We start from the raw sequence: 25,612 nt of genomic DNA, 5'->3' as shown, positions 1-25,612 counted from the left end.
GTCTGCGCTGGCGGTGAGCGAGCCAAGTTCTGCGTTTCAACTCCGCAAACTGATGCCAACAGGCATGGCTGCATATTCAAAACAGCCATTGCAGCTGCTCCACCAACGGCGGTGATGTGATGGTGGTGACGCAGCCATATGCTATGCCGATCCTCGCAGCCTCCACACAGCCTCATTGATTCGGGGGCTGACAAGTGACAACCGGAAAGATTTTAAAAAGTTCGAAGTCGGTCGATTATCCAAAGCATTACAATCTGCTTTTGATTTCCCCCGTGACATGCCCACCCCTCTAAGCTTTCCAAACGCCCCAAACCGTCAGATAATAGCGTACAATTTTGCAAAATTGTACTCGTGACAGGAAGACACTCGTGAGTCTATATTTCTTGTATATAGTCAAGCTGGACCAGGCCACGAGGACTATGCCCCTTGAAACTGTAGTTTCGCGAGACTGCGCAAACAATTCATGAAGAGAAAGCTCGTAAAGACGAAAAACGCGAAGCAAAGACTAGCTAGCAGGTCCTTATCGCGTGAAAAGTTGAGTTGCACTTGGGGAGCCGTGAGAGGATATGGAGACGCGTCAAATTCGCGTCACGTCAGAAAGCAGAAGTCGTACACCCGGTCAATCTAATGAGCAATCCATTTAATATGACCAATTGACAGGCAATTAGTACAAGCAACCTACGCGATCCAATCCGAAGAGTAACGCGAAATGTGCGACATCCACGAGAAGCACGCCCTCACCGTCACGATCGGGCTCGACCGCACCCTCGACATCGAGTTCCCCCACAAATCATGGGCGGACGCGTTCAGGTATCACATCATCAGCAGACACTATTCTCAATGGAATCGGACGCACGCTCGCCACAAGGCGCGCGTCGTGCACATTCCCCTCCCCCGGGGTCTCCAGAGTGTCGAGGTGAAGGCGGTGCCGGATGAGTTTGGTGTCGGGGTTTTCTTTGTGTTCGACGACACGATCTCGGCGCTGCGCTGGTGCACGGGTGCGAAGCTGTGGCGCCGGACTACCGACCCTGTCAGGCTGTACATGCCCAGTCAGTGGGTGCATGGTGTGTTTGATCAGTTGCTGGAGATCCAGTCAAGCAATGACGCTTCGAGGGGTGTTGTTGATGGGGCGATGGGGTCACAATGAGAGGCCGTAATTTCCTCGTATCCCCGTGCAGCGCGTCTTCGCTTTTCTATATGACGTTCTATTGGGAATGCAGCAAAGTATATCAACTTGAGTAGGAAAAGCAAACGCCCATGTACGCCTATGCAGCCACCACCACCTCAGTCTTCAGCTATCTGCCGCCTCTCCGTCCGCGCCTCGCGTATGCCATCGCTGATGCCCTTGACGAGCCCGTCGGCCGTGTAGGCGACCATGTTGGTGACGAGGTGGCCGACCCGCGCGCCGCCGTGGTTGTATATCACGCCCGACAGCTTGACGCCGCCGCGGCCCACCTCGTACCCCAGCTCGCCCGAGTGCCGCACCACCTGCTCCGTGACCTTGTACTTGCGCTCCAGCTGCACGGCGCGCCCCAGCAGCACCACCACGTACGCCCACAGCAGGTGCAGCGGCACCAGCAGCTGCAGGACCAGCGCGCGCGCCGCCCTCTGCACGAGCGTCCTCCCTGCGTCGCCCACGCCGCCGCCCATGAGGTACGCGTAGTTTGACGAGGGTGAGGTGGAGGAGGACGAGGGGTAGGACGGCCGTGCTGCCGGCTGGGACGACGGCGGCGTCCTGTGGGCCTCCTCCAGCAGGGCCGGCGGCATGGCCCGTATGAGCTCCGTCCTCTCGTGCTTGTCTAGGTCCTCCGGGAGTCCGTGGACGAGCCAGGCGACTCCCTGGACATATGCTTTGCGATCGATCCTGTTGGCGCCCGGCTGGCCCTGCACTGACGGCGGCCGGCCCTCCGACAGGGCATTGTTGACCAGGAGCTGACCTATATTACGGACGTTAGCACATGGGTCTTTCTGATGAAGCGGTAGTGTTGGGGACGTCTCACCCTGTAGACCACAGAACCTATTTATGCCAAAGTTCTGGTCTGGCACCTCATAGAGCGGCGGTTCCGGCATCCGCCTCTGCGCCTGCGCCGGCGCAGCTGCCCGCTTCTCGCCGCGGTTGCTGTGCTGCATCTCGACTGCGGTGGTACTCGTGGTCCTGGACACGACGGTGGTGTGGTGCGCCGCGGCGGCTGGCCCCTCGTGGTGGGACGCGGCGGCGCCCATGGAGTTTGATGAGATCTCATAAAAATACGAGGCCCAGCCGCGGATGCTCACGGAGCGCCGGATCGTGTTCAGGGGCCCGAGGCTGCTCTTGACGGCCGTGGGCAGGTTGTCGAGGATGTCTGAGAGGGAGGTGAGAGAGGTGGCCTCGGGATCTGAGGATTCAAATGCCATGGGGGTGAAGTTGTGGTGGTGGTGATGTGTGGTGATGCTCGACGCCGCCTGCTCGGCATGGTCGAGGCCACGGGGATCCCTGACGGGAACAGGAAGCGGTGGTGGTAGTCGATGCATGGTGTCACCCTCAGAATCAGAATCATGCAAATCAAGGTTTGTGGATGTTTTGGACGAGTCTGTCGGCCCAGCAAGGCCAGCAGCGACCGTCAAAGCTCGACGAGGCGCCGCGTGGAAATGACTTCTATGGCTCGACAGGCGGACCCAACATGGTCACCGGGCGGCCCCTGATTTCAGCTAGATGACCGGAATAATCTCGACTAGACCCTGAGCGTTTCTTGTATCACGGGCCAGCATGTGACACGGCATGAGCAGAATCACCAGAGAAGAGTGCGGAATAGGAGAGGAGGCAGATAAGAAACGAGGACGGATTTGGGAGGGATGAGACGATGCAGAGAAAACCGTTGAGATGGAGGTAGGTAGGGCTTTGCTAGCTGCAGCGGACTGGCAATCCCCAACCTTAGTCGACTAAGCAAGCATGTACACAGCAGGGTACCTGGGTATGTAAGTGCATCTGGGCAGAACTTTGTATGTGTTTGGGGAGAGATCAGACAAATGATGAATGCAGCTGCGTGAGAGGAAACTGCAGAAGCCGCTCGAAATGAACGCATGATTGGTACCAGCGCCATGAGGATCTCAGAATTTTTTTCTTGTCCTTTTCTTCTTCTTTTTCTCTCTCATGCTTTGCCCTGTTCGAAATGCTGTCAGATGTGTACAAGCCAGACCCTTGCGTGGGCAGCAGCAGCACGCACGCAAGCAGTCCACAAGCATGTGAAAATGGGGGTAGCCCCAAGCATGGGATGGGATAGCATGGGATGGAATGGAATGCAGTAAGTACTCCATATCTATTTTCCACCCGCTGCTGTGACCCACTTTTGCCTTATCTGCGCTGCGGCGTCATAGCGGGGACCACCATCGTATTCAGCGGGCCGCTGGGCTCGAGGCTCAAAGGACCCAGGGGGGCCTGGCAGCCGAGGGGAGGCACGTGGGTCCCTCTAGACGACTACGAGGGAAACTTTGATGACCATGATATTATGACCACGACGAGGCCTCGGGACTGGGTCATGCACACAACACACTACCGCAGGCCACCCACCACTCGCGCACATTCGCTGCGTGGGGGTTCTACTTCCGTTTTCAGCGTACACCAGGAGCCTTGAGTGGGATGCTGTTACTAGCCTAGCACTGTTGCTGTTAACAGAATTCGTGGTGTTTTTGAACATGTACTAGAGAATGCTCCAACCACCGCCAGCCAGTTGCCCAGGTGACTGGCGCTGATAAGAATTAACCAGGCATGATTGTTCAGGAATGCACATCGACGTGGCCTGCCCCCTTCGCCCCCTTATAGTGATACAGACGACAGACATATGACCTATGCTCCCGAGTGCCCCGTCCAATGCCGACCGGGACTAGTGAATGTCCAGAACAAAAATCCATTCGCCCCGCAAACTTGTTGTCGATCCGAGTAACCGGTACGCCATGCCGCAAGATTCGAGCAGTTAAATGCGTGATATTTTGCGTCGTTGTTCTCCCCTTGCGTCGCTCTGTCATTGTAAGCTCGCCATCATCGCTCGCAAAAACCCCCCTACGAAGACCCGGTCGCCGATGCAGCCTTCTCGGCCGCGATCTTGGCCTCCATCTTACGCCGCGCCGCGAGGATCATCTCGTCCCGCCTCTTCTGCAGGAGTGTCTGGCGCTCGTCCTTGCTATTGCTCCAAGCCTTCTTGCTCGCGGCATCCCCAGATGCGTCCTCTCCCTGCTCTTGCTGTTTGACTTTGTCCTCCAGGTTGTACCTCTGAATCAGGTTCGGCTGCGCCGGCTTCTCCGCCGGCTTCCTGGAGCCCGTTTGCGACGCTGAGGATGACGCTCCGTTAGAGCCGGGTGGCGGCGGGGGCTGGAAAGTGATCGGTGGCTGTAGAAGAGTCAGAGATCGCTCATAAATTGTGACTGTCTCCGGGAAAAGAAACACAGCCCAGAGCACTTACCGTCTCCATCCTCCCGGTGAGTATCTTCTCCGTCGTAGCCGCAATACTGCCTCCGTTCCTCTGTAAATCCCACAATATCGTCCTCCGGTCCACCTGCGGGAACATCTGCTGTATCGTCTCGACCGCCGCCTCGCGCTGCCTCATCTGTGAAAGCGAATCGCGTGGTTGCTGGTTGCCGGGCGGCGACGAGAAGAAGAGGTACCGTACGATCAGGCCCGACAGGACGATGATCACCACCAGGGATGGCAGGTTGATCTGGTCGTTGGCCATATTGCAACTGCTTGGTCCTCAGGACCCTCGACAATGTGAATGTGAGTGCAGCCGACTGCCAAGGTCCGGTTATCTTCCAAGAGCCCGCTGTCGGTTCGAGGTCGGTGCACACGTGGCTCGGGGTTGCCCGTGCTCGTTCTGGTGTTAAGACCGCTGCAAGTCGTTGGTCCTCGCTGCGGATTCTATTCCAGCGGCCGGGTGGTTTGTCACTGGCTGCCCTATGACTTTCGGGGGGTGATTTCCATACGAGGACGGGTGCTGGTCTCGAAGCCTCCGGTTCCGTGAGATGGCAGAGATGGGTGGAGATGGCGCTGGAGCCAGGAGCGACTGAACAGCTTTCGGGCCCGACAGCTTGGTGGAGGTGCCTACTCTAGCTCCATGGGCCCCCCTGCAACCTAAAATTGCCAGGGTTCGGGTTCATCAGAAATGGGAGTGCGATTTTATCTGGACATCACACCCGAACAGAATCAAGCAAGAGATAATTGGCCAAGGTCATATCCATGAGAAGGTCTCTCCTCGTTTCATTATTTCCTGCCAGAAAACTTGACTGGCAAAAGCATTTTCAAGACCCCATTCCTAAGAGCCTGTCCGTCCTAGCCGAGAGACTTTCCACAGGCACAATATCGCAGCCCCCCACGAGATACGCCTTTGCAAATGCAGGTTACCTGAATATGAAGTCGTCCATCGGCCCTTTTGCCTGATTTTGAACTGTCCGTTTGGCCAGAAAGAATACCCCTGTAGAGCTGCCCCCCGTGTGGCACAGGTCTGAAAGCATAAGTAGGTACAGTGGGAGAAACAAGTCGTCCGTCGTCCATCATAACTCGCACTACGGGCCGCGAGGACAATCCAAAAACACCAGAGGCCCTCATTTTGGCCCCTAAGAATGAGGCCCTGGAGGGAGTTCGGGGAAGGTCTCGAGATCCGCGTAATAGAGGGTGAGCTCTTGCTGCAAAGGCGTCAGCAAAGGAACAAAACATGTGTGCGACAGCACTTACTCTCATCCTCGCCCAAGTCTCGGCGTTCCAGATCACGTAGTATCCTCGCTCAGCTTCTGGGTTGACCGCTACTGGTTGCATCTCCACATCCTTCGTCAGCCACACACGCAGATCTTTGTGCCAACGCCAACCACGCTGGTATCTGCACATAATGTCAGTAAATATAGCAGCACGCCGACTGAGACAGGCTTACAGTTGCTGGGCAGCCAGGTATTGATGTTTGTCCTGCGGACTAGAGTAGAACATGTAAAGTAGGGTTTCCTCGGTGAAATTTGGCATTTTCTGTTCAATGGGCTGCGTATTCCTGACGGTGTAGCACTCTGGAAGGCTGAATTTTGGCTGTGGTGGCTTTGGTGGTTCGTGGCTGGTGAGCGAGAAAGTCTGTTCGGTAATGCGACTGCCGAGATAGCAAATCAGCCATGAAGGTTTCTCGGAAGCAAAAGAAAAAGAAATGACACTCACGCTTCGCTGCTCAGATCAAGACCCAATTCCGCAGGATTTAGGCCGTGGACCAGGGCGTGATAGGAAGGATACTTCGCCATCAGCGTCAGCAGGCCCTTAATACCCCATTTGTCTGCTTCTGACATGCCAGCAAGAGGCTCTTGAGCTGCGGAAGACGAAGCTTCAGCAGGCAATTCAGCACCTTTGTTGCTTGACGCGTCGTTGCCGATAGCACCGAGAGGGTTGCGAGTTTCTGTGCCTTGATTTGGCCCGTCCGACAGAGGCGGTTGAGGTGCAGAGCCATCCTCGCGAAATGCTGATTTCTGTCGCGCATCATCCTCGGCGATCGAGGATCGTCCTTCTGATGGTCGCGTACCTGTAGGAAGTCAGTAAGAAGCGGAACAAATGTTCAAGTTCGATAAAAACCATACCAACAGGCGAACGGGCCTCAGAGGCGCGAGTGTTTGCCGTGACAGCATTGAGAAGTCCGTTACCAGAGCCCCTAGCCTGCGTTGATGAAGACGCGACAGGACCTTGAGAGCCGAGATTCAATCCAGACATGATGTTTGCGACTCGGTCTTGACCAATCTCACCGTTGCCGTTCCTGTTCAATGGTGGGAACTCATCACCACCACTGGGCTGAGGTTGCTGCGCCTGGCCGATACTAGCCTGACTACCAAATCGAAACGAATTTTGACTGGATGGAAGTCTGGAGGCCGGAGAAAAAAGGTCGTCTTGTTGAGACTGAGGCATTGCAGAGGCTGGGGTTCTAGGGCCGGTACCAGGTCCTCCCAGGTTTCTAGCAGCTTGTCCTGCCCACAAGCCCTGGTTGGCAGCGCCCGAGAATGGTGCATTGTTGCTCAATTGCGGAAATTCACTGTGATAAGTGAGTCAGTTTTCCCTGTAGCGATGCTCATTGCGGTTGTGATTTCATCTTTGCTTGTGCGAGACGAGAACAGGACAGAAAAGAGCATGATGTGTGCGTATGTTTGTGTTTTGTGTTTGTGTTTGTGGGGGATGAGTCCAGGAGTTCAGTGGTACCCTTGGGAGGCTCCTGAGCTGACATTGCAGGAAGCTCGTTGAGACCAGGACAAGGCATTGCCATCCTCCTGAGTTTCGTCCACCTCCTTGACGTTTTCTTTCTGCTTGACGTTGTCCTTCTTGACATCGCCCGAGACAATGTGAGACCACATCTTGACCTTGGGCGCGCTGGGTGTTGGTGGTGGAGGGGCTGACATCTTCAATCTCGTCACCAACTTTGGTTTGGAGGTGAATGGGGCCGTCATGGTGGGAAGGGGAAAAAAAAGAAAGAATTGGGACCCTCGCAAGTGAAGTGACACTAGTAAAGGAAAGAACAGCCATGGGCTGCGATAGCAACACCCCCGTCAGAAGGCGAGGTAGTGTGGTGGTGGTGGCACCTACGATAGGTCGAGTGGTGTCGCCGGGGTTGACCCGCTCAAGCTTTGGGCGAAAGTCGCACTTCCCCCCAGCTGCCTTGTGGGATTTTGGATGCCGCCAGAGCTCATAGGACCAACTCCTCCAAAAGCCCAGCCAGATGCGTTGTTCACTGGTATTGCTGCAGACATCAGCATCACTGCGAGGCACAACCTGTGAGCCTTTGTCCCTTACCCAGCTTTCCATTTGGTAACCTGTTTCCTCCAGCCCTCCCCGCATGTTGTGATTGCTGGCCTCCTCCAAAGCCGCCCGGCATACCCCTCATCGATTGAGGAACTGTACCTAACCAGCATGACCTTTGTTAGCTATCTGTTTGGTCCTTGATGCACACAATGGGCTGCAGGCGGTGACGAGTGAGACGCGATGCGACGCGATGCGCAAACAGGTGCAGTCTCAACCTAGGAGCTGGCACGTCTGAAGCAACGTGTCCACGTTGGGTATGATCCATACTGCCACTGAAGAGAATGTCCAGTGGAATGGCCATGGCCCAACTGGCATCGCAGGTGCGCCGTCGAGGCTGGAGACCAGGAGGCAGGTCTCGCGCGGCGACCTGAAAGATGCAGAATGTCCCTGACAGTCTCGAGGACACAGCAAGCAGCACCTTGACGGATGCTCTTCACTTGAATCAAGTTCCGCTGGTTGTTGCGCAAAGGCCCAGAGGGACAGAGATCGAGTGCGAGTGCGTGGAAAGACAGTTCGCTGTCACCGTACCTGTCCTATTCATGGTTGCCAGCTCTTTCCTAATATTCTCCTAACAGCTTTTTATGGAATTAAAGCGCTTAAAATTTCGCAATGTATGTCGGTCGTTGTGAGTCGGTTTCGGATGCTGCCCTGGGGCTGGGGTGGGATCGGTGAGGTTCTTCGTGGAGTCGGCAGAGCGTAGTTGAGGTCGCCTTGGCCAGGAGGCTCAGGACGAACTCCAGCAAAGAAGTTCCCGCCGCAGACCATGCAGAAGCAGGCGCACGGACTCTTCCCTCAGCACCAGAGCACCCAGGTATCCAGTCACCCCCCACCATGGAACTCACATACAAGCCGTTAGATTGGGGAAACATGGGTGTCTTTGATGCGCTAGGCTCCTTGGGTGATGGCGCCGCAGATCCGCCCAGGTGGACTGCAGCCTCACCTCCACAACCCTTTCTGGACAACCACTTCTCATCCATATTGTCCTCCTCACCCGACTTTCCCAGGTCCGAGCATCCTTGGTCCCAACAACTCGTGGAGCAGAATAATTACCACATCACTTATTCTAGTAGATACGATATCTGGCACCTGTAGGCTCATCTTTATTTGGCTACTGAATAGCTGCCAGAAGACTTCTCTGGAAGTCGAAGTCTGTGACATGGCGGCCGATGAGGACGACCTTGCCCGTCTCGATTGCACCTCCATGGTCTACTGACAGAGGCGCATCGAAGATCTCAAACAGCTCTCTGACGCCTTGTATTATCTTTGTGCCACCGTTTCGTACTACCAGGCGCCCTTTGAGACGGTGAATTTCGAAGGGATCCTTGTGCTCACTGCTGTCATCCGGCAACACATTTTCCCAGAGAACTGATCGCAGCCACGCATCTACTTTATCCACCTGCTCAGTGTCAAGTACCGGAAGTGGTATGGATATTGTCGATATTGTCTTTAAGATATCAGCGTATGTTCCAGTTAAAACATCCTCACAATGTGCAGCAAGGCCGTGGGGTCAGACGGCAAGGGATGACTGACCGAATCGAGATGACTGTGCCCCTTTGAGTTGTCAAGCTCCACGATGTTTTCGTAGGCATGTAGATCTAGCAGGAATCCTTCAAGCTGAGGCACGGCGCTCTCCTTGGTGAGATGGATTTTTGCAAGTCCATTTATGGACCTGATCCTCTCCTGGACGTTTTGAAGCTCCTGCTGCGTCACCAGGTCTGTCTTATTGATCACAATGACATCTGCATGGGAAATTTGGACATGGGCCGTCGTCATGACAGGGCCGTGGTGATCGCTCTCTTCGTGGCCGTCGACCTTACCCGCGGGATCATCAAGGCTCTTCAAAATATTTTTGGCATCGATCAGGGTGACAATTCCATCAAGGTAGATTGTGCTGGCGAGTCCTTCGTCAACCCAGAACAGGGGCGCCAAGTTTCCGGGATCTGCTAGTCCTGTTGTTTCAAGCAGAATATAGTCAAACTTCCCCTGCTTCGCCATCAAGCTCTCGATCGCATTGACGCCGGTGTCTCTGATCGCGTTGTGAGATGTGAAGGCTCTTGTGTGCTGTGTGATGGATGGCTTACTTTACCGAGCAGCAAATGCAGCCATTGCCGACCTCCAGCCACTCCTCTACAGACTCGCCATCTTTGTTGACTGTGAGTGACTTCTCAATGTCCAAAGCTAGAAGTCCAATTACTATGAGTCAAATTCACGTGTAATCTCGCGAACACATACAGTCTCCGAATTCTATGCCATACGTCAGCAGATTGTTCACAAATGAAACCTAACGGCATGGGACTGCGGATCTCCCAGACCATTCATAATGACGGCAATTTTCTTGCCATGTTGTGCTGTCAAGATATAGTTCAGGAGCGTTGTCTTTCCCGCCCCCAAATATCCTGCGAGCCTGAAGTTAGCCGATGCTTTCCGGTCTCACTGGTGAGCGAGCATTTTTGGCGAATTCGTGAATACCAGTGACTATTGTTATGGGAACTTTGGTGGTCGTCTCTTCTTCTACGGCTTCTTGACCTGTTTCAACCAGGTCGGGAGGGGCCTCATCATCTGAGTCCATCTTGTTTGCTGGTTTGGGGGAAGGTGGACAGTGAAGGCGAGGGGCGCTTTTTGGAAGAGCAAATCTCTGATAAAAGAAGAGGGCGCCGCTGAGGTGATCAAGTATGGAAGGGTGCCGAAACTGAAATATTCGGACTTTGCGTGCGCCTGGCTCGTGACGAGGACGAATCCGCAAGTGCTAAGCCGAATACTATAGTGTCCAAATGCCCTCTGCTCATTATGTCACTTTGACCCCACGGAGCAGCCGTCAGCCCGGCGCCCAGAGCTTGCCCGGCCCCCACGACGCTATCGATAAAGCTGCGCCAGGGGGAGGGCGCTTAGCTAAGGCGAATCAGCGCGCCAGGCCCTGTGCGACTCGAAGACTCGAAGCTCCCCAAAGTCTTGGGGCCCACCTTCGTTCGCGTGGTTGAGCCGCAGCTGCAGCTCTGTCTTCGATCGACAACAACTTCATCCGCGTCGGTGTTCTGCTGTGGAGCCTCGCATCTGACAGTTGACCACCTTCCAGACTTCTGCAGACGGTCTAGGACTCCATCGATCGCAGTGCATTGGAGCTCAGGGAGAACAAACAACAGCTTGCCGCAGACTGATAGAACTTCGCAATCGGTTGTCCTCAAGCCACCTTTCTACTTGGTCGCCTTCCTCCACCCACTTGGGAGCCCTGTCAAGATGGCTACCATGTCACCCCGTCTCCCAAGCCCGCCTCCGCCGGCCGAGATCCAGATTGGACCGAAGTCTCCAGGCTTGCCCGCAGATCAAGAGTCGCAGCAGATGGAGCAGACAATCATCAACGCCAACTCGAGAAGGCGCATACATCCCGGGACCAAGAGCGCCGACATGGCCGCCGGCCCACCACTTGTGCCATTGAACGAGCTCGATTCCGCGTTCCAACTCCAAGAACATCTTGCCGCCCTCCATTACTACCACACCGCAAACAACACGCGACCCATCACCCGAGACATCGCCACCCTCTTGGCGACTCCCCCACCGTCGACTGAGAAGACCTTGTGGCTCTACGAGCTGTGTCGATTCCTCGTCGCACAATGCAACAGCCTGATCGTGGGCTTCTTGTTCGACACACCTCCCTGCAGCTTCAACACGTGTCCGGAGATGCGCGCTTCGGAATGGCAGTTCCTTTGCGCCGTGCATGAGCAACCTAAGTCGTGCTGCGCCATAGATTATTGCTGCCACACCCTCGATTGGGCTGCCAACGTCGTGACAAATCCAAAAGTCTTTCCCTCACGCTTTGTGGCCTTGTCAGGTGGAGACGGGAGTGGGCATGACAAGAACACCGCGGTCAAGAACCTTGTCAACGTGTTCCGACGTCTGCATCGAATCTTTGCTCACGCATGGTTCCAGCACAGGGGCGTATTCTGGTCTGTGGAGGGGCAAACGGGCTTATATGTGTTCTTCAAGACGGTCTGCGACATGTTTGACACATTACCGGCCGAGAACTACAAACTGCCCCCTGAGGCAGAAGGCCTGGAAAGTGCGGCGGCTGCTGCTGAGTCTACGGACAGAGGAACCAAAAAGGAGCAGTCACAGCTGCAAACACCTACGATCCAGCAGCACTCTGATGAGGACAATTTCCTGCCAGCAGGAAGAACCAACACGCGACGGCACATAAGAAGTAGCCCGTCGACGGGGAGCGCTGTGACGACAGTGATGGAGGCTGATGAGGACGATGGCGCAGATGTCACCGGCAGGCTCCGGGAAATGCGCATCTCGACACCAGAGACTGTGGTAGAAGAATCCGAAGTGACTGAGGTACCTGTCATTGTCGAGCATGGCATGATGGAGGAGCTAAATGAGAAGGCTGTGGAGGAGGAAGGAACTCTAGCGTCCCATGATGAAACCAAGGCTGACGCGGAGCGCAGCTCCTCTGAAGCTACATCACAGGCCGATGAGGCTTCAGAGCCCGCGAAGGAAGAAGAGGCACCAAGCCATACAGAGGACGCAGCGTCCGCGGATGCTGGCGCTCAACATCATGGTCAAGGTGAGGGGGAGACAAAGGATGGCGCGGCCGAAGAATCGAAGGAAGGCAATACTGAGGACGCAGGCGAGCTCGCAACAACCACCACACAAGACTTTGCCGTGGAGCAACCTGCGGAGCAGGATCATGAGCCATCCCCGACCAAGACTGAGGAGGATGCTTCAAAGCAGGCGATCGACAGCGAGGCCGACAAAGCTGATGAGAGCAAGGATTCGTAGCACTCGATTCCTTGACTAACGAACATCTGGAGTCAAAACTGGCCTAGTTGCGAGCGCGTTGAACTTTTCGAGCACGATGGAGGGGTAATTTTCATGACCATCAGTACAGGGGTTTTGCGGAATCAGCAGTACCTGCACTGCGATGACGCAGCATGTGTAATGTGAGTCCAAGTGGCCATGCCCAAGATACGAGTCTGCGCATGAGAGCGCCTTTGGAAGGCGTCTGTGCCGTATGCCGTCCACGGCGAAGCGACCATTTGCAGTCTTTATGCTGCGCTATATTTATTAATATTACGTACCATCGCGAGGTGCAACATCACAGCCGTGTTTGCATGAGCTCTGACCGAAGGCTACATGGTGAAAACACACAGAGCGCGGTTGCATTGAATTGCGGCCGCCTTCACTTGCCATTTGCCACCCACCATCCTTCTAGAAGCGGCGCGGAACGAGTTTAAACTTCGATTCGTGCCAGTCACCGCCCGCATCGCATCCAGGGGTTGCAGTTAAATTACCTGTAAAGATGTGCCGGAGCAAATCGGTGAAAGCCAATTGGACCGGGGACCACTTAGGACCGGCAGTCTGGACCCCAGCCGAAGATCAGGATGCTTCCACGAGACGTGACTGCTTACGTTGGCGACGTTTTTGTATCCATGAGGGTGTTGCCCCGACAAGAAAGTTTTGATAGTCTCCCACCATGGATCCAGACGTCGGCGAGTAAAGATCAAGGAGTTCGCACAGCAAGACAGGGAGGTGGTTCAGCTGACTAGAGCTGTCGAATGGTGGGAAGGCCACGACTCGGATAGGTCTGGATTGAATCGCGGTACTGCGACATTGACGTGGTTGATATTGGTCTCGGCGTGGGCAAGCAACGGTGAAGTGACCATGCTGATGCCCGTGCCCGCTACTCGAAGCCATTGTTGGCGCCAAAAATGGAAACCAAAGAACTTAGCAGTCCCGCTTCATCTCATTCCACCCGTCCAGAACGGTTGTCTCGGCTTCTCCCGTTGCCATTCTCGTCCTTAGTTCTCCAACCCTTGGAGGTAGTCAGGGACAGCGGTCACTTCGTGGAGTGCTCAGCTGGAATTACACTTTCACTCCATCGGACTGGCGTCCTGTCCAGCAAACCTCGCAGCGACAGAAGAGCCGGACCGTCGACTCCGACTTGCGGCATCACTAGGAGCCACTATCCACCTCGACACTACTGTACACCGAGAGCCGATTGGCGCCACTCCGGCTTGGGAAATGGGTCAGACTCTTCTTACATTACAGTTCAGTAATCCTATGCATATACCATTGGCTTCATTATCTGCTTCCGGATGCCCAGAGGCCAACGAGCGAGGCTCCATTGGCCCGATAAAGGAAGATTCTGGTCCACGAGGCCCGTCTTTCCGCGGAGTGCCCAGCTTTAAAGAGAGATCTACCCGAAAATTTCGACACTGCTCAAGTCTACTTGCTCACTCGCCACACAGTCTGGGGAGCCCCACAACCACCCACATACATATATATCTGAGCACGCACTCACCCATGGGCTCCTGTGACTCAGGGTCCAGACACAACTGCTTACTCCCAACCCTCAGCATAGGGTAGAAATGCTGTCGTCCGCAGTCTCCGGCGCCCAAGGGGACGCCAGCGACGTTGAGAAGAACGACCCGGTAGAGCACCACGGCCAGTACCAGCGCCACGGAAAGCTGGTCTCGATGCTCAAGGTTGACGATGGCGAGGTTTATGAGAGCCACCCCGAGAAGAACCCAAAGTGGTACCAGAGGATCCTCGACGTCGGCGTCGAGGAGAATGGCATTAAGCCGGTGCCGCTCGAGAAGAGAACGGACAAGCGGTTCTATAACCTCTTCACTGTTATGTTCACCGCTTTGATGTGTTTGCTACCGTAAATACGCCTTTCCATATCATAAGATATTTACAAGTTCTCACTAACCACTATCCCAGGTTACCTACCGGCATGCTGGCGACCATCTCCTTCGGAATGGGCCTCCGTGACGCGGCGCTCGTGATTCTCTTCTTCTCGCTCGTAACAGTAATCCCGCCGGCCTTCATGGGCATCGGCGGGACGCGGACGGGTCTGCGGCAGCAGATCCAAGCGCGGTACTCGTTCGGGCTGTACCTGGCGACGATCCCGCTGCTGCTTAACGCGGCGACGGTGATCGGGTTCTCGCTGGTGGCGGCCATCGTGGGCGGGCAGGCGATCGCGGCCATCAACCCGTCCGGCGGCGTCAGCGACAACGTCGGCATCGTGGTCGTGTGCCTGGTCAGCTTCGCCGCCTCGTTCATGGGCTACCGCGCCCTGCACGTCTTCAACGCCTGGACCTGGATCCCCAACCTCGTCTCCATCGTCATCGCCGTCGGCTGCGGCGGCAAGAACCTCCGCCTGCAGTCCGACGTCCCGCCCGCCTCGGCCCAGCAGGTCCTCTCCTACGGCGGGCTCATCGCCGGCTACTTCCTCACGTTCGGCGGCACCGTCTCCGACTACTCCATCTACCACGACCCGCGCGCCATCAGGAAGCGCACCGTCTTCGCGAGCTACTACCTGGGCATCCTCACGCCGTCCGTGCCGCTGCTGGTCCTGGGCGCGGCGATCGGCGGCGCGGTGCCCAACGTGCCGGAGTGGAGCGCGGCGTACGAGAGCCTGGGGATTGGCGGCGTCATGGCCGAGATGCTGGAGCCGGCGGGCGGGTTCGGCAAGTTCATCCTGGTGCTGCTGGCGCTGAGCGTCATCGGCAACATCGCCATCTCCATGTACTCCGTGGCCCTGAACATGCAGATGCTGGTGCCCTGCTTCGCGCGCGTGCACCGCTTCCTCTTCATCGTCGCCACCTTCGCCGTCATGATCCCCTGCTCCATCGAGGCCGCCCGCGCCTGGGAGGAGAGCCTCGAGAACTTCCTCGCCCTCATCGGGTACTGGGCCGGCTGCTTCACCGCCGTGCTCATCGAGGAGCTGGTCATCTTCCGCCGCATGGACTACGCCTCCCTCGACCATGCCATCTGGAACGTGGGCAGGGAGCTGCCGACCGGGATCCCTGCACTGCTGGCGAGCATCATCAGCTTTGCGCTGGTGGTGCCTGGCATGGCCGAGGTATGGTACACGGGGCCGATTGCCGAGAAGACGGGCGACATTGGGTTTGAAATGGCGTTTGTGGTCACGGCGCTGTGCTACTTTCCCCTTCGGTGGCTTGAGATTAGGTGGAGGGGACGGCTGTGATGATGACGATAATGATGAATTGCATTGGACGGAATAGACCAGCCCCTGAGGCTCTGAATGATCATGATGACACGCAAGCATAGAAAGGGATGGGCGGCATAGACTGTATTTTACCTGCAGGGTTCATAGACAAGGAACACGATACCATTTAACTTGTATTTTTCCTCGTTGCAAGTCCTGACTGACTATCGCATGATTCTCCCACAAAGCACCATGTCATCGCCCATCTGGCTCCACATGACGTCCGTCAGCCGCGGGCCCGGCACGCGCCGCATGTCCGCGTCGACGGGCCGCTCAGGCGCGACCGTGACGGCGCCGCTGCCCAGCCACACGGGGGCGATGGTGACGATGACCGAGTCGACCACGTCCAGCCCCTCGTTGGCCAGCAGCAGCAGGTCGTTGATGACGGTGGCCCCGCCCTCGACCATGACGCTGTTGATGCCCTCCTCCCACAGCACGCCGAAGATGCTGTCCCACGTCAACACCGGGCTCGAGCTGTCCTCTCCCTCATCCCTGCCCTCCTCCTCCCCCCCACTCTCTTCACCATCAGCTCCCCTTCCCGGCCCCTCCCCAGCCTCGACAGCCAGATACCGCCCCCCAACAGCCTCCACGGCCCTCACCCTCTCCGGATCAGGCACCGCGCCCTCGGCACAGACCACCCAGGGCCCCAGCCCCCTCCCCTCGCGCGCGAGCTGCACGACCTTGCTGTCCCCGGTGACCGCCCACCGCGCCGAGGGGTCGACGACGACGGGCCGCGGCTGGTGGCCGCCGCTCATCTCGACCTCGAGCCGGCAGTTGAGGCCCGGGTCGTCGGCGGCGGCGGTGCCGGCGCCCACGAGGATGGCGTCGTGCCGGCTGCGCAGGAAGTGCGTCATGGCCTTTGTCGCGGCGCCCGAGATGGCGGTGCGCGCCCCCGGCGCGGACGCGAGCCCCGAGTCCAGGGATTGTGCGTAGGTCAGTGTTATGAAGGGCCGGGGCCGCCAGTCTATTTCCTCGTCTCCTTCATCGCCCTCGTCGTCTTCCTCTTCGTTCTGGTCCTCGCCCGGGTCATCTTGGTGATGCGCTGCGGCTGGGTCCTCTTGGGAAGGGTGTTGCTGCGCTGTCCCTGGGGGTTGGTCTCCTGTTGCCGCTGGAGGGTGGCTGCCGTGGTGCTGCGGCGGTGGGTGAGAGGGATGGGCGAAGTTGTGGGTGAGTGAGAGTGAGGGTGGAGGGTGGTGCTCGTCCACTGGCGGCGGCAAATAAGGCTCTAGTTTCCGGGAGCGGAGGTAGGAGAATGAGAGATGGTCTGATGCCGGTGGTTCTGTCCTTGATATGCCATGCTGCGCTGAGGACGACGAGGGTGGTTCTGGTTGTGGTGTCTGTGCCTGTGCCTGTGCCTGTGCCTGTGCTGGTGCTGGTGCTGGTGCTGCTGTGTTGAAGGTCGCATGTGAGGCGATGGGGTGAAGGATTGGTTGGGGTATATCCGGTCTCCCCCGGCGAGGCATAATGGCGATCCTGGTGGGGCTCCTAGTCGGCTCGGAACTTATGCTATGTGACCATGAAAGCGAAATGTTCTGCTTTCAGTGAGCTATAGCAGTGGACTTTTGCCACAAGAATCGAAGTTCATCAATGTCTGAATAGTGGAGAAGGGCCGAAGTCGAGGTGCCCGGGTCCGATTGAGTGATGAGATCGGTCAAGTCGGAGATCGGGGTTTAACCCGCCGCCTGAGCAAATAGGCAAGGGGGTCAGAATTCAGACGTGACAACTTGCACCGATATCATACAGATCGGCGAATTTGCAGTTGGGGTGCTCTTGTCATATTATCCAGGTTCGTCAGGCATGCTGTCATCCTATTGAGCCAGTTGCCTGGATTCATGTGCTTTTGCTACAGTGTATTGCGGATTTCTCTCTCCGCCTCCGTCTCACACACCACCTTTCTGTCCCAAAACACATCCGTCTCTCCGAAATGCAATGTTGAACAGCTCACGCTCATTCAGCCTCTGGGTATCATTAAATCTTCCTCGAACATACATCAAACCCACCTACTTGCCACCGTCCTTTACTGCTCTTGTAAAGCTGGGGGAATGCCACACTTCTAGACAGAGGCCCCCGTCTTCGAACACCAAATCCGATTCCAATCGCTTCTTACACCTTATCGGCGCCGCTTTCATGTCTGTGCTGTCCTTCTACTGTGCCGCTTCTATGCTAGCTTCGACACCTTCAACCCACGAGCGCACCGCTTCTCTCAGCACGCTCTCCTTCTCGCGACTTCGAGGGCCACCAGTAGCACGTCCCAGGTCTTCCCTGTCGCTCTTCTTCTGAGTGACATCTCTGGCAATGTTCTCCAGTGCGGATAGCACCACCGTCTTGCACTCTCCCCGAGGTACTTCACCCTGCTGAGGTGAGCCCTTCCGCGGCTGGGCGACCTGGGGCTCTTCCGCCTCAGAAGCCAGGCCAACAGCGGACGTCGTGGTGCTCGCCGCGGCGGCAGCAAGGAGATCAGCAAAGCTTTCCCTCCTCTTGCTCGTCGATCGTGACGAGCACTGCGAGCTGTCCTTGCTGATGTCGCTGCCGTGGGCAATCACCCGCTCGACCGCCTCGATCAAGGTGTCGTCTAGCGTGACGATTGGCTCCTCGATGAATTCCTCCTGCAGGTGCTGCTCATATGGCGAGATCAGTGGTGTCATGTTGATCGAGCTCATTGTGTTGACAGATGACGAGAGCAACGGCGTTGTCCTCTCGGCGGCAGCCTTGGGTCTGACGAGGCGACGGTAGCGTATGCGACGGATCGAGAAGTCCGTGCTGTCTGCGATGAGGGCTGAGCTGACGTCCACCCACCTCTCTTCTGACCCTTCCATCAGTGCAGCCGAATATGGGGTTGGCTCAGCCCTAAGCGACGCTTTCACCTGCTCGAGGAGATCGTTCTGGGGTGGAATGGCCTGCAATATGAAGTCCGGATGATACCGCTGGAGCCATCCCGCCACGTTCATCGGCACGTCTCCGTCGAAAGCAACTCGGCACGCTTGCTCGAACAGCTCCAGGCCGCTGAGACCCGGTGTTGACAAGTAGCCACTACTCGACGGCGAACTCACAGCTGTTTCAAAGGAGGCGATGAAGTCCGGAAATGGGACGTCGACATCGATGACACCGTCCTCGGGGTTGATCGTTGTCTTGACCGGCGACTCAAAAGCCCCACTTGGATCCGGCTTCCTTTCCATTGGGATCGGTGCTCGGGACTTTTGCCCGATCTCCTGTTCAGCGTCCGGCGTCTGCGGTGATTCGGCGTCTTTCCCTTTGGACGAATCCCTATTTCTGGCTTGCGACATGGCATCCAAAGATGCAGCCTCCTCCACCATCCTCCCAAGGGAATTCCTTCGGTTCGAGACCGGCTTCCTCGGCGACACGGGCATGCTGTCTCGGCTGCCCGGTGAGTCTCGGTTCGGCGCTGTGCTAAGTGAAGACTCCCTCCGCCGCGTGGTCCATAAGCCGCTGATCACACTTCCCCAGCGTGAGCTCGTCTGGGTATCCGAACTGCCCATGCTGTCTCCTCGCTTTAGAGAGCGCTTCAGGTCGTTGGCTGCCATACTGCCATCTGGATGTCCATAAGTATGAGACTCCGTATTCTGGGTAGCAAAATGTGGGACGATAGTACTGTTCTCCTGCGTGACGGTCGCTGTTGTAGCGGCGCTAGCCTTCCGGCTATCCGTGTCACTACCGTGAAGAGGCAAGCTCGTCCTGATGGACGCGGCATCCGAGGCCCTCCGCCCATGCTGACTCTCCATGCTGAGGTGGGCAAGGTGCGCTGGCACAGACCCTTTCGCGCTGGTAGTGTACGTGCTCGTAGTGCGAGAGTGTGAAGCGTGCCGCGAGGCACCGCGACGATTGATCTTGCGACGCAAGGATTCCTCCTTCGTTAGAGGGATGATGAAAGATGGCGGGGATTGTGAAAAGCCCCCGAACGAAGCCGAGGTTTGTGGCCGCTGCGTTCGCATGGACGACATTTGCTGGTTGGCGGGCAGAAAAGCAGAAAGCAGGAAGATGAGCCTTCTCGCAGCCACCCGGTCTTGCGAGACGACGATGGTCCGAGCTGGCAGCGAAAGATCATCGTCGCCCTTCAGCCTTTGCAGAGCCGAGAACTGTCTGCGGTATTTGGAAGGGCTCAAAGCCTGCAACCAGTCCGTGTGGACCGAGAGGAATCCCGTGAGGAGGTTGAAGAAGAAGAAGCCTTGATCCCGTCCACCAGCCCACCTCTCCACCCACCGAGCCTCCTCGCGCCAGATTCCCCACCGATTTTGGCCGGTCACGACTCTGGTTGCCCGTAGACCAGACACAATTCGAGCTCTCGCAGCGTCCACCTCCGACTTGACCAGCTTATCAGCTGCCAGGCAATTGGGGAGGAGAGAAATGAACTTGGTGTTTGTCTTGGGCGGCTTTTGGCTGGCGTTAGAAGGTACTCGGGAGACGTGACTTGAGACTGAATTTGGTACAGGGTTCGGCGACGATATGTCTGCTTGCTTCAGTAATGTGAATAGCTCAGTCGCGACGGTGGATTGCAGAGACGTGAGGCTGCGCATAATGACATCCCAATGTCGTGTGATGGCATCGATGCGTTCTTCTGAGTCCATGTTAAAGCCCGAGTCAAAAGCATCGAAGGCGCCAAAGTTTGACCCAGTAGCTGCCCAGCCAGAGCGACGTGCAGAATTGTAAGACGATGGGAATGAGTCCTGCTGCTCGTTGTAGGAGCTCGGTCCACGGAATGCCGATCGTGATGCGCTGGCAGGAGCAGTTTGAGGCACGCCTGGCGGCAGGCTGATGATGAGAGCCACCGCATACATTGGTGTTCTCTTTTGCTTTAGCTGTGCCTTCTTGGCCTTTGCCTTTGCCTCATCACTGGCCTGAGGAAACGGAAACCCTGAGCTTTCCTCGGTGAAGCGTCCCTTGGGAGTGCCTGTCAGGGTATCGTCCGCAGGAATGCTGACAGGAAAGAGCCGTGTGATGAGGACCCTCTTCCGGTCTGAGGAACGAGGTAGCGGCGAAGAGACAGATTGCTTGAACGGAGGCACCGACTCAGACGAAAAAGACTGAGACAGCTTGCTCGTTCTCGTAGCAGACCTGCCAATAGACCCTCTCCCGTCCCCGAAGCCCGAGCTCGGGACATCATTTCGTAAATCCGACGGTACGACGTGGACTTTGGTCGAAGTGCCCTTGTAGGCCAGGAACTCGTTGTTACCAAAGATGCAGCCGGCAAATGTGTCGATCTCCTGTTTGTACTCCCTCATGGCCTTCTGCGACTCTGTCTCAGCCTTGCTCTGAGTGCGGCTATGCATGGAGGCCCTCCTATCGAACGCGCTCTGGCGTGGCTGAGGGCTTCCAGGCTGAATGACAACAGGCTTGGAGGACTGGCCGGTGCTCGTCTTGCGTTGTGAAGACGGGAACCGCCGAGCGTCCTGTGGCAGGGCTTGGGATAGGCCAGCCATGGTCTGGGGCCGCTCGGTCGGTGACTGCTCCTGAGGCATCTGGGGGCGCTGGCTGTCATACAGCAGAGAGGCCGGAGACGAGCTTGAGGTGTCCTGCATTATGATGACACGAACGTCACGGCCCTCGATCTCAAGGTCTCCGTCGAGATCGTACGGGTTGGCGACTGAGGTCGACATGGGTAGCGCAGAGGCGCTGGACATGGGGAAGACCTGGTCATTCTGGTGCTGGTACAGAGTCTGGGCATCTGGGAATAAGAGAGAACGGGTATGGATATCCTCCTGTACGGATTCCAGAGACGAGACCTGTTTAGACGCAGAAGCCTGGGCCTGGTTCGAGGCACCCGGGGCAGCACCCAGGTTGAACAACTTGCCCAGCATGGTCTGCTGTGTTATGTTCCGTAGTGTGTTGTGTTGTGTGTTGTGTTGATGCGCGCGTGCAGTTCAGGTAGAGGATATACCTAGCTCCAGCGCCGAGAGGAAGGGCCAATCCTATCGCGGAGCACACTGCGGCCGAACCATCTTTTGGCGGCAATCGTTGTCGAGATGGTGGCGGGGGTACGATCTGGACATGGCCACGACCTAGATCAGGCCTGGATGGTTGAAGTTCAATTTTGTGGTCGGCCTCGGAGTGTGGTGTGTGGTGTGTGCTTCTGCTGTTGCTCGATGGCTTGGTTTAAGCCGGACGACTACCGCTGGCGTCCCGTAGTAGAGAGGGTTGGCGTCAGACGGAAGGGTCGACCACGAAAAATGAGAGTGAAAGGGTCACGATGTTTTGAGCTCGGCTGGGAGTGCGTACTGTATGTACGATGGCGGGGTGGGCCCAATTGCAGGTTGACGAGGGGCAGCAGGGAGGGCGATGAGATGGGCCAGCTGGGGGCGGTGGTCACGATGCTGGCAGCAGTGCGGGATTGGCCAGGCCTAGGCTTTTCAATTGAAGAGTGCAGAGAGGTAGAGAGGACAGCAGTGAGGTGGGCCACTCCACAAAAGCCAGGCACATCTGTTCGCGTCGATTCGGCCGTCGGTCAAATGAGAATGTTTCGCCCACGTAATAAATGGGCGGTTGTGCAGGAGAATAGCCGCAGGGAAGAGCAGGAGGGTCCAGGGCGAGGATCGGAGTGGGTGGGGGCCAAGTATGTGATAAATCAGTTGGACAGAGGGTCGTTGTTTGTTACTGTTGCTGTAATTGCTGTGATGTCTTGCCGTTTTGTGGTGGTTGATGAAATGAGGACGGCGATGAACGGGTGATGCTGCGCCTCGAGGTCTGACGGGGGCCGAGTGAGACGGGACTGCTTGGCCTGGTTGGTAGCTTGGGACCTTGGGACCTTAGGACCTAGGAAGACGGATTCACGGCATCTGCAAGGGGAAATGACTGTCGCAATAGCAAGATGAACGGCAGCAGCAAATACAGCAGACGTCAAAGTTGACGTCGTCGTCGTAATAAAAAAAAAAGTCAAAGCGACTAGCTTGGGGGAAATTGTTTGTTGAGCTCTTAAGAGCTAGACTTGGGACGTCGTCGTTTCTGGTGCTGGTGCTGGTGTTGGCGGTGGTGCTTGAGTAGATGTGTGTGGCTCGTGCTTGCTGGGGGCACCGGGACCGGCGCTGGCTGGGCCGCGAGTAAGTCCAGGTTGGAAATGCAATAAAACCGCCCGACGCTACGGAGTTTTGCGACGGCCACCGACGCGTGACATCACAAAAAGAAAAGAGGAAACGAGGAGGCGAGACGGGGGAGTCCAGCTGTTCGGAGGATGGCCGATCACACACACAAGGACCAAGTCGAGGTTCGAAGTTGTTGTCAAGTAGACAGACAGATACAAGTACAACTGAGAGAGAGAGAGACAGAGGAAGGAGGAAGCGAAGGAGAAGAGAGGATCGCGAGGAAGACAAGAGAGAGAGAGAGACAGAGACAGCAGCGTCGTCATAGGAATGTACAGACAGTATTTGCTGCTGCACCGCGCCTGGGTGCGTTGCTGGTGCCAATCAGGGTGGGTGAATATCGAGAGCGACGCTCATCCTCCTCCCCCCTCCCCGGAAATGCAACGAGCAAGAGACGGAGACGGCCAAGTTGCGGTGTAATGATGATGAGCTCCCATGTAACTGTTGCTGTTGCTGCTACTCGCTGCTGCTTCTGCTGCCTCTGCTGCCGTTACCGTTGCTACCTGCAGGGAAGCTTGAAAACGTGGGAGCGCAAGGATATCCCGGTGTCACACGCCAATCCTGGCGATATCTGCTGTGGCATTCCGCCTTCTCAGGCTTCGACCGGCTCCGTCTAACGACCGTCCTTCCCAAGGTAGCAATCCTAGCCGCGCCTTTTTGACCTGCCCAGAGAGTAGACTACTGAGATATGGTGCTGTCGAGAAATCCCTCACCCTTCACATTCATCTATTCTATATATTATGTGATGGATCCCAACTACCCTTTAACTACAACATTTTGTGGCTGGAATGTGAGCATAAGTTCAGAGTGAGTGAGTGACTGAGTGAGTGACTGAGTGTGTAGTGAGCTGCATGTTCATGTGCCCCAGAATAGCAATGATTTGAAGAAGCACACACCCAGTCCCTGACCAATCCTGTGTAGTGCATTGCAGATTGCACGACATGTCGTGTCATGTCTGCTGCGAAGTACATGTCTACATGCTGCTACTGTGGCTGACTTGCTGGCCTGCCCAAGTACTGGGGGGTTAAATAGGGCAACGGGACGAGGCATTGTGTAGGGCAGCATTCATATGCCATTGGGCTGTTTCTGCTGGGGTTGTCATGCAAGCAACCCCGCGCCTCCAGAGGCCGGGTCCCTCGTCTCCCACCCATCCACCCACCCTCGTCTTTGCATCTCCCCTTCTCTCACACACACTTTCAACCCCCAGCACTAAGGCACCACCAGGCCATACGAAGAAGCATGGCGAGCACGAGAGCGAGATTCAGCTCCGGAAGGCTTGTTCCTTCCGCGGTCTGGATTGATTTCCGCGCAACGGATAAGGTTTGGTCCGCCCTGGGCTGGGCCTTGTGACAAGATGCACTCTGCCACTGCAGCTCCCTTCTGATCAACCTTAACCTAAACACCTCTTCATCGTCAAACGGCCCCTGTCCCACCTGTCAACACACGCCCTGGAGCTTGATGATGGCACTACTGTGGTAGTCTGGCAAGTGCCTTGGTCCGGAGATGATGGAGGGAGGCGATCCGCGGTGATGGGCTGTCAGCCGTCCCGGCTTGTTTTCACCGGCCTCCTCTTCGAGGCTAGTCATCCCGGAGCGGGAGGCACCTAGCTACAATCTCAGACCGACCACAAGTTGCCCCCCAGCCAGCCTGCCAGCCTGCCAGCTAGCCCAGGCTAGCCAGACTGCCAGACTATCAAACTGCCAGCCAGCCCAGGCAGGTGGTTCCTTGCAACCCACTCACAATCGGCCTGCCGCCGTGTAGTCCACCTCGGACGGGAGGGGACGAACTCATCTCGGAACCACAAAAGCCTATACAGCACACAGCAGTCATCATTCAACCCATGCTCCTGGGTCCCAGCCTAGACTGCAATGTAGCCGTGTCAGCTCCATTCATGCGGAAGACATGCCATGCCTTGTCTTGCACCAAGCTCGATCAATATCACAGCTCTCTGCCTCGGGGGAAGCGGTGAACCGGAAGAGCCGTCCTAAACCATAACACCCGTCTTAATTTGGCTACCACCCGTTTACCTCGTCGTAGCTACCCAACCACGGGGCCGTGCTCCATGGGCCGCCCATGCTGCCACGATCAGGAACGAGCAAACACATACGTATTCATCCGCCCCTGAAAGCCCTGATCGCCGGCTGCACATGTCACGAGAAAGGGAAGAGGCACGCTGCGGGGGGCAGACGAGGGCGCCGTCGCAGCGCTCGAGTTACACGGTCGTCGTATCCCAGTAGTTTGTTCCCACGCGCGAGCATCAGTCCCTCTTGGCACGCCTGGCAGCTCGCCAAATGGAGGGATGGCCCGTAGCACGGCGTGCGCCACAGATGCATCTACCAGATGCTCTGGCAACGGCAGTAGTCTAGTGGCACCGATCGAGGGCGGCACTCGGAACAGCAGCTCGTGATTTACTGCGCAGTTGGTAGACTAGACGGCCTACGGGTGTACTAGCGAGACGAGCTGCAGCACCCGGCCTCCTCCTCCTCCTCCCACGCCGCTTCGTTGGCTGCTGTCTGCCAACTGTTGCATGCGGTGCTCCAGACCGCTGCTGCGTCGACGTCGACTCATCAATGCATGCAGGCGTGCATACATCTGCCATTACATCTGCCAGCTTGGTCGTTTTTCTTTCATTGGTACACTACCCGGCCCCTTTGCCCGACTATGTGGGCTAGAGTGCTTACATTATATTCTCCACGGCAGTGGTGAGTGGTGATGATGATGGGGAACGGACAT

At 56.7% G+C, this 25,612-nt stretch overlaps 9 protein-coding genes across 9 annotated transcripts; 3 read left to right on the top strand and 6 right to left on the bottom strand.

The window, feature by feature from the left end:
• Window positions 1-709: 709 nt before the first annotated feature.
• Window positions 710-1,147, top strand: J7T55_014515 (uncharacterized protein; the record flags this gene model as incomplete). Its single annotated transcript, XM_053142519.1, has 1 exon — window positions 710-1,147. One exon carries the CDS (start codon window positions 710-712, stop codon window positions 1,145-1,147), a length of 438 nt encoding a protein of 145 aa, XP_052994702.1.
• Window positions 1,148-1,284: 137 nt separating this feature from the next.
• J7T55_014514 (uncharacterized protein) lies at window positions 1,285-2,511 on the bottom strand (the record flags this gene model as incomplete). Its single annotated transcript, XM_053142518.1, has 2 exons — window positions 1,285-1,937; window positions 2,001-2,511. The coding sequence occupies 2 exons, from the start codon at window positions 2,509-2,511 to the stop codon at window positions 1,285-1,287; spliced, it is 1,164 nt and encodes a 387-aa protein (XP_052994701.1).
• A 1,525-nt stretch (window positions 2,512-4,036) lies between these two features.
• Window positions 4,037-4,706, bottom strand: J7T55_014513 (cue domain-containing protein; the record flags this gene model as incomplete). The annotated part of the gene is made up of 2 exons (XM_053142517.1): window positions 4,037-4,363; window positions 4,437-4,706. The coding sequence occupies 2 exons, from the start codon at window positions 4,704-4,706 to the stop codon at window positions 4,037-4,039; spliced, it is 597 nt and encodes a 198-aa protein (XP_052994700.1).
• An 877-nt stretch (window positions 4,707-5,583) lies between these two features.
• Window positions 5,584-7,428, bottom strand: J7T55_014512 (NOT2/NOT3/NOT5 family protein; the record flags this gene model as incomplete). The annotated part of the gene is made up of 6 exons (XM_053142516.1): window positions 5,584-5,652; window positions 5,702-5,843; window positions 5,895-6,098; window positions 6,164-6,518; window positions 6,574-7,019; window positions 7,184-7,428. The coding sequence occupies 6 exons, from the start codon at window positions 7,426-7,428 to the stop codon at window positions 5,584-5,586; spliced, it is 1,461 nt and encodes a 486-aa protein (XP_052994699.1).
• A 1,460-nt stretch (window positions 7,429-8,888) lies between these two features.
• Window positions 8,889-10,349, bottom strand: J7T55_014511 (COBW domain-containing protein 1; the record flags this gene model as incomplete). The annotated part of the gene is made up of 5 exons (XM_053142514.1): window positions 8,889-9,224; window positions 9,311-9,806; window positions 9,862-9,958; window positions 10,013-10,024; window positions 10,250-10,349. 5 exons carry the CDS (start codon window positions 10,347-10,349, stop codon window positions 8,889-8,891), a joined length of 1,041 nt encoding a protein of 346 aa, XP_052994698.1.
• Window positions 10,350-11,014: 665 nt separating this feature from the next.
• On the top strand, window positions 11,015-12,556 carry J7T55_014510 (mob1 family protein; the record flags this gene model as incomplete). Its single annotated transcript, XM_053142513.1, has 1 exon — window positions 11,015-12,556. The coding sequence occupies one exon, from the start codon at window positions 11,015-11,017 to the stop codon at window positions 12,554-12,556; it is 1,542 nt and encodes a 513-aa protein (XP_052994697.1).
• Window positions 12,557-14,145: 1,589 nt separating this feature from the next.
• J7T55_014509 (purine-cytosine permease fcy22) lies at window positions 14,146-15,770 on the top strand (the record flags this gene model as incomplete). Its single annotated transcript, XM_053142512.1, has 2 exons — window positions 14,146-14,441; window positions 14,501-15,770. The coding sequence occupies 2 exons, from the start codon at window positions 14,146-14,148 to the stop codon at window positions 15,768-15,770; spliced, it is 1,566 nt and encodes a 521-aa protein (XP_052994696.1).
• Window positions 15,771-15,955: 185 nt separating this feature from the next.
• On the bottom strand, window positions 15,956-17,254 carry J7T55_014508 (riboflavin biosynthesis protein; the record flags this gene model as incomplete). The annotated part of the gene is made up of 1 exon (XM_053142511.1): window positions 15,956-17,254. One exon carries the CDS (start codon window positions 17,252-17,254, stop codon window positions 15,956-15,958), a length of 1,299 nt encoding a protein of 432 aa, XP_052994695.1.
• Window positions 17,255-17,935: 681 nt separating this feature from the next.
• J7T55_014507 (uncharacterized protein) lies at window positions 17,936-21,604 on the bottom strand (the record flags this gene model as incomplete). Its single annotated transcript, XM_053142510.1, has 1 exon — window positions 17,936-21,604. One exon carries the CDS (start codon window positions 21,602-21,604, stop codon window positions 17,936-17,938), a length of 3,669 nt encoding a protein of 1,222 aa, XP_052994694.1.
• Window positions 21,605-25,612: the final 4,008 nt, after the last annotated feature.

Source organism: Diaporthe amygdali (assembly GCF_026229845.1).
Source record: "Diaporthe amygdali strain CAA958 chromosome Unknown NODE_11_length_1138210_cov_64_948100, whole genome shotgun sequence".
Lineage (NCBI taxonomy): Eukaryota > Fungi > Ascomycota > Sordariomycetes > Diaporthales > Diaporthaceae > Diaporthe > Diaporthe amygdali.
Note: the sequence above shows the minus strand (reverse complement) of the source record. Positions and strands in the feature narration are given on the sequence as shown.